The following is a 15,825-nucleotide window of genomic DNA, read 5'->3' as shown; positions in this document are numbered from 1 at the left end:
AATGACCCCTAGAGGTCTTCAAACAACTACTTGACAGCCAGATAGAAACCTGGCATGATGCATAATTTATTTTTAAATTTTTAGAAAATTTATAGGGTTAAAATTAAACCTGTTACTATAATAACTATTTAGTCTCTCTTTAATGAGCAGTTACAAAATGCTATGATTAATTTCATATATGCAGCTATTAGAGTAACTTTAATTATGTCAGTTATGTCCTTGGCCATATTTCATGAAAATTATGCTTCCAGATTGATACATCTCTGTGTGTAAATCTGTTATAACTTCAGAACAGTCACCAATGCTTCCTGCTCTTCTTAAAATCTAGTGTTTTACTTCGTAGAAGCTGAATTAGTTCATTCAAACTAACCAACCAACCAACCAAACAACCAACAACAACTAGTTTTTTGGCCAGTCATAAATATGAACCAAAGAACATGTATGATACTTCCTGGATATGATTGATTTTAACTTTCCATATAGCTTCTAACGAAGATTTACAACTTCCTTAAACTGCGGAGCAAGCAAATAAAATCAGTTTTTCATACACGTTATAGCTAAAGTGTTATCTGGTGTAAATTATGAACAATGACTATCTCTTATAAGCTGTTTCTTACAATCACATATCTCCCCTGCTTTTTAGACTAAAAAGGACTAAAGGATTAAAGTACATTTTTTGGTCTTAACTCACAAGAAATACTCTTGAATCCACTTCACCCTTTGAGCAACAGCATTTTTTTTTTTGTAAATTCATAGTTCCCTGATTGTCCATGACTATGTCAATCTGTTTTTTAGCACTGGGGGATTTTGTCTGGTGTTACAGTTTGTAAAGTCAGCCTGAGTTGAGACCAAAAGGTAAACTTGTTAAGACTGTGACTACTTGTCCCAGGAATCATCTCTTTTTTTACTTAGTAACAATATGATGCTGACAATAGGTGCTTCATCTTTACTTGTTTTCATCCTTTTTAACCTGCTAGGATAAGTATTCTAAAAGCTCATGTAGCAGATGAGCAGGGGGTGTGCACAGGCATTTATGATAGAATTACATCTACATTTTCCGATAACATGGCTTTATAAAGTTAGCTCTGAATGAGGAAAATTAGAAACTTTGCCTTTCAATATACTGTTATTTCTAAACCATTCTAAGGTGGTAACCAACAGAGGCAAGAACAAAAATCATGCTGAATTCTTTTCTAATTGACTTGACAGTTTGCTGTGTGGTTGGTGTATTGCCATCGATCCCTACTATGTATGTCATTCTCAGTCATTGTAATATCAATTTTAATAAGCTTTTTGTTTGTTTTCTTTGCATCTTCTCTAAACAAAATACATGTTATATTCACTTCAGGGATGTAAACTTTTTGCTGCATATGAAAGCTCTTATGTGACATTTTAAAAAAGTCATTAAATGTCCTTCACATGTAGGAATTTGTTCTAGGCAATGTACAACATTGGCTGGCAGCAACTGTTCCCAAACTCTGGAAATTAGCTAATGCTACACAGCAGACGTAACATCCACCACAGTGAATGGCTCCATGACTTTAATAAGATCATTAAAAAAATCATGTAGTCATGATCAAAAAAACAAAAATTACAAATAACATCGTTTTCAAACCTCATGCGAAAACAGAGTTAGGGAAAAATGATAAATTAATGAAATTTACCTTTATGTGTTTTATGAAGGGAAATTTCATTACTTCATAATCATTTGTTATATATTATATCTATAATTATTTATGAACACATGTATAATTTACCCATTCTATAATAATCAATTACCTGAATCAAATTTTATGAAATGGAACATTAAATATGTGAAAAATTGTTAAAATATACTAACTAGATTTTAGTTAAATATATTTTGACTACCATAAAATTTGTATAAATACTAAAAGCATAGTTTAAATGTAATTATCTTTTAGATTTGCTTGCTTGCCATATTAGCCCTAAGAGAAACATATTTCTTAAAACCACAAAGTAAATAATTCTATCAATGGGAAAATGATTGATTTACCTGGATCTTCTATAGTTAAGTTCTTTATTAACCACTGAACAATGTCTGACCCTAGAAAAAGAAAAAAGAAAAACACAAATATTTGTGTTATACATTTGTATACACATGTTAACTTTAAGAACTCTCAACTTTTGGCGTTCATATTAGCAGGAATGTTTTTTTATGTTTTTGCACATATCTTTTTTATTATTATAGTTGACACACAATGTTACATTAGTTTCAGGCATACAACATAGTGACTCAACAAGTCTACATGTCATGGTGTGCTCACCACAGTGTAGCTACCATCTGTTACCATACAAAACCATTACAATGCCATTGACTATATTCCCAATGCTATGCCTTTCATCCCCATGACTTATTGTGTAACTGGAAGTCTATATCTCCCACTCCCCTTCCCCAATTTTGCCATTCCCCCCTACCCTCTCCCTTATGGCAACCCCAGTTTGTTCTATGTATTTCTCTGAGCCTGTTTCTGCTTTGTTTTGTTTTTAAGATTCCACATATTAGTGAAATCATATGGCATTTCTCTTCCTTTGTCTGACTTATGTCACTTAATGTAATACCTCCATGGAGGTCCATTCATGTTGTTGAAAATGGCAAGATTAGCCCAGGTGAAAACTAGTAAATTATTGAATATTAAATATTTAAACACAAAGGTTCAATATACCTGTAGTGAATAAAATTATTCATTAATGTGTTCATTGAATAAATTCTTATTGAGTGATCACTATGTCTGAAGCACAATTCTTAGGATGTCATAACCAATATTTTGTAAGATGGTCTTTTCATCTTCTCTTATGCCAAGCCAGACTTGTTATTAGCTTTTGAACACTCCTATGTGTTTCAAGTCTCCACGCCTTTATAGTACTATTCTCTTTGACTGAAATGTCTTATCACTATTTTCAAGACACTCAAGATTCATTTACACAATAGAATTTTTCTTGACCCTCACTTTTGTCTGCTGAGTTTACAACAACCTCCATTGAATCCCACCAGTCTCAGGGCATCTGGGTGGCTCAGTGGTTGAGCGTCTGCCTTTGGCTCAGACGCTTTGGCCCAGGGTCCTGGGATCGAGTCCCGCATCAGGCTCCCTATAGGGAGCCTACTTCTACCTCTGTCTATGTCTCTACCTCTCTCTATGTGTCTCTCATGAATAAATAAATAAATAAAATCTTAAAAAAAACACACTGGTCTCTGTGTAGTCTTGTATTGTAGTGCAGATCACACAATAGTGCCACTGTTTATTTGAATAAAGCCACCTAGTAAGTACCTTGAAGTGGGGAAGGATATTCATCTTTCCATATTTGGATTGAAGCAAGTGTTGGATAATGTGTGATGAATAAAAAACATGAGTAAATATAGGTTTTCATTTCATACAGAATAAAATGAGGGTCTGCAGAAAATGTAATGTTTGAGCTAGATTTTGATATATGAAAAAGACAAAACTTAGTTCCTGAAGGCCTATGTCCAAGTTAAAAGGGGGGCAATAGTCAATAAGAACTATTTATAGCATTCTTTCTATATAACAAATGCCGAGAATAATAGGAACTTGACACTAATAAATGTATTCACAGTGTATTCAGCAGATCTTGAACTCCAGGTGAAAGAATTTAAATTTTTTTCTGTAAGTCAGGCAGAGAAAGGGAGACATGGTATGTCTGCTGTTTTATTTTAAACAGAAGAATGACCTTATCAAAACAAGTTAAAGGAATTTGATAGGCAATACATGTGGAGTGCCTTTGGCCAGTCAAATAGAAAGCAGGGCAGCCAACATTTCTACTAGTTGAGATCCCATTTTGAAAGGAAAAGTACTGAACTAGTTCAGTGTACAAGTGAATTAAAGTAAAATTAGAAGCTTGCTTCAGGACTTTGTGACAAATTAGGTATGTGGGTGGCCAGTGGGAGAACAGTAAGATAACTCAAGGTTTCCAACATAGGAGCATCATGGATGAAAAGAATGGTGGAATTATGAGCAGAAATGGGAGATTCAGGAAGAGGACTTGATTTACCTGAAATATTCATTTCTATTTACATTTGGTTTTCAGTATCATTCATTTCTACATAAAATAGCATAAAATATGTATGAAAATAGTTTTGTATACATAGTAAACTGCATTAGGGTTGCATGGATGAAATTTTGTGTGACCTGAGATTCCACTTCTACCTCTCTTGGAGACTGGCTTCCATTGCACCTGAGATGTAGCATATGACTGACGTTAACAAAGTCTAAATAATTCTCACTGCTTGATGCAAAATAGTGCAAATCTTCAGAATAAACCTAGGGTTACCTGGCTGGCTCAGTCAGTAGAGCATGCATCTCTTGATCTCAGGGTAATGAGTTTGAGCCTTATGTTGGATGAAAGGATTACTTAAAAAAATCTTTAAAAATTAAAATTAAAATTAAATAAACTTTTTATCAAACTTGACAACAATATCCTAAAAGTTATGAAAACGTTCATACCCAACATTGGTTTCCATATGTATGCATTTTTAACATGACTTCATGTGTTGAATCTAACTTGTATTCCTTTATAGTTGTTACTTTTACAACTGTCATTGATTTCAATACATATAAGAAGATGGATTCACCTATATCCTAAAGTAGCTCTGAGGGAAGGAAGGAAGGGAAACCACTCACAAGAATGCAAGTATTTCAAAATGTCATGTTCAGCCTTATAACCTAACTTATCTTGAGGAATGGTCATCCTTTTAAAAAAAGAGAAGGGGGACTCAGTTTTTCAAATACGTATGTATGTATTGACACTTGACCAATGAAGAATTCCAGGTACCCAAATCTTATGCACTAATTCCAGGTACCTTGCTCATTTTCCACATTTGAGCATCGACTTGGAGAACATATGTGAGCAGCCATTGGAAATTTTCCATCATTTTGAAGACAGCCAAACATTGGTTCCAAGACTATAATTTTCTCTTAGTGTGAAAAATGATTTAAAAATGCTTTTGGAGAAATTTTTTTTAAGTTTTCTTCTTTTATTTCTGAACAGAAAGAAATACAAAGAAGCCTAATTTGAAACCACATTTAACTCAGAAAATAGAAACTTTTTTTCTAGTCTAGATTTGAGTATATCTGTTATGGTCATATTCTCAGTTCAGTTCTGAAAAAGGATGATTGGACTACTTGTCAGTATCACTTAGCAAATGCTATTACAATGGTTTTATTGTTGTGTGGTCACTTCAGTATATTTATGGTTTTAAGTTAAAACATTATAAGTTACTTTATTGTTAAATGTATACCCAAATCTACCATATTTACCTATTCTGCATGTATGACAACAAGACCTTAACTCCCAGAGAAAGGTAGAGACAGAGAGAAAAATTTCAGCATCTTGATGGAACCAGAAAACTGAAATAAAAATGTGCATCATAGTCACATTGAGAACTACAATTTAAATTTAAAAGGGTGCATTACAGCCAAGAGGAGTGTAGGAAAGAATGGCACATTTCAAAGCAATGTCTTAACCTTTGCTTAATGAATAAATTAATATACTTGTGTAAATGTACACATCCAGAGTATTTTAGACTTCCATCCATCTTTATTCTCAGGGCCTCACAATAAAATGCAGATTTTTTTGTTTTCTTTTTTGCTTTTTGGTACTTTTTTCCTTTCTTTAAAAAAATAGCAAAAGAGCTCTTGAATAGCTACAATGTGAAACTTGTTGAGAAATGCAATAGTATCTTAAAGCCCAAGAAATTAAAAAAAAAAAAACCTCCTCTATGACTATAGCTACTGGGAACTTGAGCCCAGAGCAGAGTCTATATTCTGGCTTTGAATTCTTAGAAGCTACTCTTGTAACTCTCACAGTTACAAAATTATGTGTTCCCTCTACTTGGAAGAAGTAAAGGTTTTATTATTGTGTAATTCCAGTTTTCTATGATTTGAAAAATGAAAACAATCAAAACAAACAAGACAGTGCCTCATACACTGCTTATAGTTGCCCACATGCTGTATTGTTTTTCACTTCCATGACTTTGTTGATGATATCCTAACCCCATTTTTTTTTCTTCATCCAATTCCAACTCAGTCCATATAATTCAGGTCACACACACTGATGACTCCAGTAAGCCTTCTCTACCCACCCCACCTGCAAGGGAGTGTTATTCATCTTTGGATCCCAAACACACAGACCAGTGCCTGATATGTAAAAGTTGATCAGTAAATGTTAAAAGAATGGATGATTGACAGCAAGCTTCCCTCTCCAGATCATTCTCTAAAAAAATGTACAAAAGGATGGCATCCATCATACAAAGAATATTTGGCCAGCATATAATTTTCAGCTGCCATAATCACCTTTTGCAGTGATAAAGTTCCCATTTCAATGCTATCACTTTACCTCCACCCATAATTTAAGCAAATCAATGAAAGACATCAGTATTATTTCCTCACCCATGCTATGGACCTGAGTGGAAAGGGGCTTCCCCAACTCTGCTGTACTGCAGAATGACAAGGCCTGAACCAGGTCCTGTCCTGTGCCTGTATTGCTTCCATTACAGCCACATTGCCTCTACTGATTAGAGCACATCCTCAGCTACAACTGTCATCTATAGCCATCCATATCCTAAACCTGAATTGGAGGGTCACAAAAAGGAAAATATTATGAAACTTTTGTACATATGATATATGAGGATTTTGTAAGCAAACAAAATGTTATACTTTTGATTTGTATCCTTTGCAAAAATAATCTCTTTTTGTAAGGTCTACTAAAGCCATTAACAAAAACTTTAGCTCTTAATCAGTGGAAGAGGCCCAAATATTCCTGAGGCAAAGACATTGACCTTTTTAATATTTCTCTTTTAGGAAAATAAATAGGCTGTTTGCTTAGGGTAAAGCTCCTGGGTTGTTTTTCAAGTAGATATTTAATTAAGATCATGACAATTTATCTGTTTTTTTTAAAACTTTTGTTGTGTTAGTTCCATAAGCCATAAAAAGATTTCTTCAGACACAAAGTAAAGATTTTGTGCCTCTTCAAAGCCTAAGAAGCTTTAAAGAAAGGCAACAGAAATAGCAAAGCAGCAAAGATGATAATAATCAGAGGATACAAGAATATTGAGATGATTCTAAGGACTGTTTCCCTCCCTCTCACAAAATTCAAGATAATTATTGACCAGTCAGAGAAGCTTTTTTCCAAATTGTGTTCTGAGCAACACAACTTTTCTTGTGTATGAGATGATATGAATACATCTGGGAATGCTATTGAATTAGGCAAAGGAAGGGAAAAGTGGTTCCTTGATGTTGTCTTTATTGTGATAAAGAACATTGTGAAAAATCAAGAGAAAGGTGAGTTTGCAATGTTTCCTCAGAATGGAGATATAGGATCCCTTTAAAGAACATTTTTAAAATGTTATTGCATTTTTCTGGTTTTACAGTTCTTTAGACTCACAAAAAATAAGTAACAAAAGTGTAAAATGTTCAAATACAACTATGAATTCTGAGTTAGCTAATACATTGGAACTCACCAACAGTAAATTAAACTATTGGGTGACTGATTAATTGATTAATCAGTTCTATATGCTAGCTGCTAGGCATAAAGAAGAGATTCAAAGACCATTCTTGTTCTGAATACATAATCTCTTTAAAACTGGACATAAGCCATGTCTAATTGTCTAATTGTGTCTGTGAGGGTCATAGGGGATGAAGAAAATATGTTGATTGATAAAAAAAATTTCCTTTAGTGCATTCTATAGCTGCAATAGGAAATAAGAGTAAACTAAAATCTATTGAGCTTTTGTTGCAGAATATGATATTTCACATAAACTCCCATTAAAACCTCTCCTTTAGCTTTTAATAGTAACTTCTCAGAAATACAACAAATGAAAACGTCCAGAATCAAAATAAGAATGAATCATCCAAAATGTATATTTAGGGATCCCTGGGTGGCGCAGCGGTTTGGCGCCTGCCTTTGGCCCAGGGCGCGATCCTGGAGACTCGGGATCGAATCCCACGTCGGGCTCCTGGTGCATGGAGCCTGCTTCTCCCTCTGCCTATGTCTCTGCCTCTCTCTCTCTCTCTGTGACTATCATAAATAAATAAATAAAAAATTAAAAAAAATAAAAAAATAAAAAAAATAAAAATAAAACAAAATGTATATTTAAATATGCCTCTCTCCTAATGAAAAGTTTGCAATGATCTTCTCATTGGTGCCTGGGTACAGTCTGACAACTTGCATGGCATACGAGATCCTTTCACGGCTTACCTTTTATACCTCTCAGCCTCAGATCCCACCCTTCCCTCTCCCAGATTTTACAACTTAAAACAGGAGCATCAACTTGATCTTCCTTAACCATACACAGCATGATGTTTTATACTCTTTGCTTTTACAGACAGTGTACATTCTGTCTGGAATAACCTCCTCCATTTAAGACACAGCCCAAGTAACCCTTTCTCCTGGAAGTTGTCTTGGTTATTATGTCCCTCACCTTCTGTTGCACCTGTTCCTCCCCTAGGATTTCACAGCACCATGTCCATTCTAGTGTTACAACTTACCACGTTGGACAGATAGTACCTATACACGTATCACTAGATTATAAAATCCTCAAGGACCTAAGTACAGTACTTGGTAGAGTCTCAAGAACTACAAGTAACAATTTGAATTGATTTTCTCAAAGACCAAACTTAGAATATAGTGTTCCTTCGCACTTCAGAATATTGTATTTTGAGCTAGTTATTGGGATTTTTTAGCTGCTGTTACTACCCAAACAAGCTTTAAGTTTTCAATACTATAAAATTAAGAATCATTTGATATCTTTGGATTAAGAATGTCATGTAAAATAATCAGATACTTCTAATAAATGTTAAATAAAATTAAAAATGTAAATTTTGAACAGTACCTTTAAAACTAGAAAGTCTCCATTTTGAAAAATAAGAATAATACTATATAAATAAATAGGTGTGTCCTGTAGAGACGATATTTATATTTAAGCACTGCTATTTTGCCACATTTGGTGAATAAAGTCAATATATTCAGAGTTGAAAAGGAATTACAGGGAGCCCACAAGTACATTTTGGCAATTTTACTTTTCAATTAAACTTTGTTTTGTTTTTATTGAAGTTCGATTTGCCAACATACAGTTTAACACCCAGTGCTCATCCCATCGAGTGCCCTCCTCAGTTCCTGTCACCCAGTTACCCCAACCTCCTGCCCACCTCACCTTCCACAACCCTTTGTTATAGTTAGGAGTCTCTCATGGTTAGTCTCCCTCTCTAATTTTTCCCACTCAGTTCCCCTCCTTTCCATTATAATCCTTTTCACTATTACTTATATTTCTCATATGAGCAAAACCATATGATGATTGCCCTTCTCCGATTGACTTATTTCACTCAGCATAATATCCTTCAGTTTCATCCATGTCAAAGCAAATGGTGAGTATTCGTTGTTTCTGATGGCTGAGTAATATTCCATTGTATATATATACCATATCTTCTTTATGCATTCATTTGTCGAAGGACATTGTGGCTCCTTCCACAGTTTGGCTATTGTGGACATTGCTACTATTAACATTGGGGTGCAGGTGTCCTGTCATTTCACTACATCTGTATCTTTGGGGTAAATACTTAGTAGTGCAATTGCTGGGTCATAGGTAGCTCTATTTTTAACTTTTTGAGGAACCTCTACACTGTTTTCCAGAGTGGCTGTACCACTTTGCATTCCCACCAACAGTGCAAGAGGGTTCCCCTTTCTCCACATCCTCTCCAACATTTATTGTTTCCAGTCTTGTTAATTTTTGCCATTCTCACTGGTGTGATGTGGTATCTCATTGTGGTTTTGATTTGTACTTCCCTGATGGCAAGTGATGTGGAACATTTTCTCAAGTGCTTGTTAGCCATGTGTATGTCTTCTTCAGTGAAATTTCTGTTAATGTTTACTGCCTATTTCATGATTGGATTTTTTGTTTATTGGGTGTTGAGTTTAAAAAGTTCTTTATAGATCTTGGATACTAGCCCTTTATCTGATATGTCATTTGCAAATATCTTCACCCATTTTGCAGGTTGTCTTTTAGTTTTGTTGACTGTTTCTTTTGCTGTGCAGAAGCTTTTTATTCTGATTAAGTCCCAATAGTTCACTTTTGCTTTGGTTTCCTTGACCTTTATAGATGTATCTTGCAAGAAGTTACTGTGGCCAAGTTCAAAAAGGTTATTGCCTGTGTTCTTCTCTAGGATTTTAATGGATTCTTGTCTCACATTTAGATCTTTCATCCATTTTGAGTTTATCTTTGTGTATGGTGTTAAGAGAATGGTCCAGTTTCATTCTTCTGCACATGGGTGTCCAATTTTCCCAGCACCATTTATTGAATAGACTGTCCTATTTCCAGAGGATATTCTTTCTGGCTTTGTCGAATATTAGTTGACCATAGAGTTGAGTGCCCATTTCTGGATTCTCTATTTTGTTCTCTTGATCTATGTGTCTGTTTTTGTGCCAGTACCATACTGACTTGATGATCACAGTTTTGTAATACAGCTTGAAATCTGGTATTGTGATGCCCCTGCATTGGTTTTCTTTTTCAATATTCCTCTGGCTATTCAGGGTCTTTTCGGATTCCACATAAATCTTAAGGTTATCTGTTCCAACTCTGTGAAGAATGTCCATGGTATTTTGATAGGGGTTGCATTAAATGTGTAAATTGCCCATAGACATTTTCACAATATTTATTCTTCCAATCCATGAGTGTGGAATGTTTTTCCATCTCTTTGTGTCTTTCTCAATTTCTTTCAGAAGTGTTCTGTAGTGTTTAAGGTATAGATTCTTTACCTTTTTTGGTTACGTTTACTCCTAAATATCTTATGCTTTGGAGTGCAATTGTGAATGGATTGATTCCTTAATATCTCTTTATTCAGTCTCATTGTTAGTGTATAGAAATGCCACTGATTTCTGTGCAGAGAAATCAGTGGCATTGGTTTTGTATCCTGCCATATTTCTGAATTGCTGTATGAGTTCTAGCAATCTTGGGATGGAGTCTTTAGGGTCTTCTATATATGGTATCATGTCATCTGTGAAGAGGGAGAGTTTGACTTCTTTGCCAATTTGAATGCCTTTTATTTCTTTTCGTTGTCTGATTGCTGAGGCTAGGACTTCTATTACTATGTTGAATAACTGTGGTGAGAGTGGACATCTCTGTCGTGTTCCTGATCTTAGTGGAAAGGCTCTCAGTTTTTCTCCATTGAGAATGATATTCACTGTGGGCTTTTCATAAATGGCTTTTAAGATATTGAGCAATGTTCCCTCTATCCCTACACTTTGAAGAGTTTTAATCAGGAATGGATGCTGTATTGTCAAATGCTTTCTCTGCATTGATTGAGAGGATCATATGGTTCTTATTTTTTCTCTTGTTGATGTGATCTATCACATTGATTGTTTTATGTTTTATCCCCTTGCATTCCAGGGATAATCTCACTTGGTTATGGTGAATAATCTTAATGTACTGTTGGATCTTATCAGCTAGTATCTTGGTAAGAATTTTTGCATCTGTGTTCATCAAGGATATTGGTCTATAATTCTTTTTGGTGGGGTCTTTGATTTTGGAATTAAGGTGATACTGGCCACATAAAATGAGTTTGGAAGTATTCCATCCCTTTCTAACCTTCGAAACACATTTAGTAGAATAGGTATTATATCTTCTTTAAACATTTGATAGAATTCCCCTGGGAAGCCATCTGGCCCTGGACTTTTGTGTCTTGGGAGGTTTTTGATGACTGCTTCAAATTCCTCCCTGGTTATTGGCCTATTCAGGTTTTCTATTTCTTCCTGTTCCAGTTTGGTAATTTGTGGTTTTCCAGAAATGCATCCATTTCTTCTAGATTGCCTAATTTGTTGGCAGATAGCTGCTCATAATATGTTTTGAAAATCGTTTGTATTTCCTTGTTATCGGTTGTGATCTCTCTTCTTTCATTCACGATTTTATTAATTTGAGTCTTTTCTCTTTTCTTTTTGATATGGCTTGGTAGGGGTTATCTATCTTATTAATTCTTTCAAAGAACCAACTCCTGGTTTTGTTGATCTGATCCACAGTTCTTCTGATCTCTATTTCATTGAGTTCTGCCCGAATCTTTATTATTTCTCTTCTTCTGACTGTTGTATATTTTACTTGTTCTTTCTCCAGTTCCTTTAGGTGAGAAATTAATGTGTGTATTTTAGTTTTTTCCAATTTTTTGAGCAGGCTTGTATTGTGATATATTTCCCTCTTGGAACTGATTTTACTTTATCCCAAACCTTTTGAATGGTTGTATATTCATTTTCATCAGTTTCCATACATCTTTTTAATTCTTCTCTAATTTCCTGGTTGACCGATTCATCTTTTAGTAGGATGCTTTTTAATTTCCTTGTATTTGAGTTTCTTCCAAATTTCTTCTTGTGACTGAGTTCTAGTTTCAAAGCATTGTGGTCTGAAAATATGCAAGAGACAATCCCAATCTTTTGATATCAGTTGAGACCTGATTTGTCACCCAGTATGTGGTCTATTCTGGAGAAGGTTCCATGTGCACTTGAGAAGAATGTGTATTCAGTTGCATTTGGATGGAAAGTTCTGTATATATCTGTGAAATATATTTGGTCCAGTGTATCATTTAAGGCCCTTGTTACTTTGGTGTTCTGCTTAGAAGATCTGTCATTTGCTGAAAGTGCCATGTTGAAGTCTCCTACTATTAGTGTATCATTGTCTAAGTATCTCTTTACTTTGGTTATTAATTGATTGATATACTTGGCAGCTTCCACATTAGGGGCATAGATATTCATGATTGTTAGTTCTTGTTGCACAAACCTTTTAAGTATGATATAGTGTCCTTCTTCATCTCTTATTACAGTCTTTGGTATAAATTTTAATTTATCTGATATGAGGATTCCTACCCCAGCTTTCTTTTGAGGAACATTTGAATGGTAAATGGTTCTCCACCCCTTCATTTTCAGGCTGGAGGTGTCCTTGGGTCTAAAATGGGTCTAAAATGGGTCTCTTGTAGACAGCATATAGATGAGTCTTGCTTTTTTATCCAGTCCAATACCCTGCATCCTTTGATAGGATCACTTAGCCAATTCATGCTCATAGTACCTATTGAAAGATATGAATTTAGTGTCATTCTATTACCTAGTCAACCCCTGTTTTTATGGATTATTTCTTTGGGCTTCCTTTTTCTTTTACAGGATCTCCCTTAATATTTCTTGCAAAGCCAGTTTGCTAGTCACATATTCTTTCAGTTTCTGCCTATCCTGGGAGCTCTTTATTTCTCCTTCTATTCTGAATGACAGCCTTGCTGGATAAAGTATTCTTGGCTGCATGTTCTCATTTAGTACCATGTATATATCATGCCAGCCCTTTCTGGCCTGCCAGATCTCTGTGCAGAGGTCTGTTAATCTGATGTTTCTCCCCATATAAGTTAAGAATCTCTTGTCTCACACTGTTTTAAGAATTTTCTCCTTATCATTGAAATTTGCAAGTTTCACTATTAACTGTCAAGGTGTTGAATGGTTTTTATTGATTTTGGGGGGGTTCCTCTCTATCTTTTGGATCTGAATGTCAGTTTCCTTCCCCAGATTTGGGAAATTCTCAGCTATGATTTGTTCAAACATACTTTGTGGTCCTCTCTCTTGGCCTCTCTGGAATCCAATTAGACATATATTCTTCCTTCTCAATCTATCACTTATTTCTGTAAGTCTTTCCTCATGGGCTCTTAATTGCTTTTCTCTTTTTTCCTCAGCTTCCTTCTTTACCATCAACTTGTCTTCTATGTCACTCACTCTTTCTTCCACCTCATTAACCCTAGCAGTTAGCACATCCAGTTTGGATTGCATCTCATTTAATCTGTTTTTAATCTTGGCCTGATTAGATCTCAATTCTTCAGTAACACAGTCTCTAAAGTCCTTTATGCTTTTTTTCCAGAGCCACCAGTAGCTTTATAACTGTGCTTATGTATTGGCTTTCTGACATCGAATTGTAATCCAAATTCTGTAACTCTGTGGCAGAGAATACTGTTTCTGGTTCTTTCTTTTGTGGTGAATTCTTCCTTTTAGTCATTTTGTACAGTGCAGAGTGGCTATATGAGTGGGATGAGTCATAAATATTACCCACGACCTAAGTAAAATACACCCTAGATGATTACAAAGAGGTCAGAGAATAGAAAATAAAAGAAAAAGAACAGAACAAAATAAAACAAAAGGACCACTAAAGTGAAAAACAAATTTGAAAACAAAATAGTAAAAATAAAAAGCCAAAAACCAAAAACAAAGAATAAGAAAAAAAGAAAAAAAAGTAAAGACGAAAAAGAGAAAAAGGGGGAATGGTGGTGGAAGTGATGGTGGAGAGAGAATGTAGTCTACCTGAGAGGTCCTACAGGGTGATCCTCTTGGTTCTGAGTGTATTTTGTTTTGTATCTTAGAAGATGCTCAATTCCAAATTTATATAAACCAGCAATACTTATATAAAGCCCCAACACTGACCACAAAAACATAAACAAGGTAAAGTATGGGGGGCAGAATGGGAAGGAAGAGAGTTTATAATCTCACAGAATGGACCAACACGGTATTCCACTTGGTTCTGGTTGTTTGTTGGTCATGTTTTAGAAGGTACTAACTCCCAGAGTTAAACAAAACGAGACAGAAAAACAAAAGACAAAATCCATATCTCATATATCTACCAAAATTAAATTGAATATGTTGAAGGGAATCCAGAAGTGAAAAATATATCTAAAACATGTAATTATAGAAATACAAAAGTCAAAAAGGAAAAAAAATTAAAAATGAAGAGCTGGTAAAATATTGCAGTTAAGGTGGGAAAAGAGAAAAAAATATTGGAAACTTTTAATCTGATATAAAAACGAGTCGTAATGGAAAAAGAGAAAAAAAGAAGAAAAAGGTACACTCTAGTTCTATATGCTATTTCCCCTCAGTCCTGGAGCTTTCCAGCACTGCTTGGTCAAGAAACTTGCTCTTCCCCTTTTCTTCCAGCTGGTCTTCTAGGGGCAGGGTCTGCTGTGCTGATTCTCAGGTGTGTATGCCTGGGTGGAGATGCACCACCCCCTGCCAGATGCCAGGCTCAGTGGGAGCTGTTTATCCTGTGAGGTCTTTGTTCCCTAGAGGCCCCATCTCTCCCAGGCACAAGGTGAAACAAAGATGAAAAACAACAATGGCAGCACCAGATCTCCAGCTCTGAAGTTGAGCTCCCCGTGAGTAACTAACTGCAGTCTCCCAGTCTACACTGGCCTAGATGTTCCTGGGGGCAGGCTCGGGTGCCCAATGGCAGGAGAGTTCTTGCTTTCCTGTGCCCTCCCTGCTTCCACCTGTCCCAGGGGGAACACAGGAGCTCTGGCTTTGTCTGCTTGGGTGCCCTGGGATGCAGGGCCCTGTGCTGCTCGACCCGTGCTCCCAGGGGAGCCTCCTCTCCTGAAGGGAACATGACACAGCCACCTATGCCTGCAGCCAGCCAGCCTAACAACTGGCTTCTCCCAAATGCCCCCGAGAGCTGTGGCGCTCCAGCCCTTTACCGATATAGGACGCGGTTTGCGGTGAGACTTGCCCCGGGTGCCCCTACTCTTATAAGTGACTCCGGGAATCTTGAGGCTTCATGGCTCCTCCTGCGATTCTCTCTGATTTCCCTGCTAAGCATTTTTCCATCAAGGAAAATCCTGGCACAGATTTTTAAAGTTCCTGCTTATCCAGGGCTGGGCTTTTGCACCCTGGAGGCTTTCGCTGCTCTGCTTTAGGCCGGCTCCTCATGGGGCTCCTCCCTCACTTTATTCTTTTTTATTTATTTTTTTCACCTTCCTACCTTGTTTCAAGCAAAAAATTTTCTCTCTATAGCATTCCAGC

At 36.0% G+C, this 15,825-nt stretch overlaps 1 protein-coding gene and 1 long non-coding RNA gene across 8 annotated transcripts in view; one reads left to right on the top strand and one right to left on the bottom strand.

The window, feature by feature from the left end:
* The window catches only part of RGS7 (regulator of G protein signaling 7), a 581,352-nt gene that overhangs the window by 150,994 nt on the left and 414,533 nt on the right, over positions 1-15,825 (bottom strand). For all 6 annotated transcript variants that reach the window (XM_077901487.1, XM_077901490.1, XM_077901486.1 and 3 more), the window contains one exon: positions 2,015-2,065. In XM_077901487.1, the coding sequence (XP_077757613.1) occupies positions 2,015-2,065 (51 nt within the window). The remainder of the gene's footprint in view (positions 1-2,014; positions 2,066-15,825) is intronic.
* LOC144316048 (uncharacterized) overlaps positions 1-15,825 on the top strand; it is a 56,983-nt gene that overhangs the window by 4,159 nt on the left and 36,999 nt on the right. The gene's annotated exons all lie outside the window — the stretch shown is intronic.

The sequence above is a fragment of the Canis aureus genome, chromosome 6 (genome assembly GCF_053574225.1).
Source record: "Canis aureus isolate CA01 chromosome 6, VMU_Caureus_v.1.0, whole genome shotgun sequence".
Taxonomy (NCBI): Eukaryota; Metazoa; Chordata; class Mammalia; order Carnivora; family Canidae; genus Canis; species Canis aureus.
The sequence above is the reverse complement of the archived record's forward strand: the minus strand, read 5'-3'. Positions and strand labels throughout refer to the sequence as shown.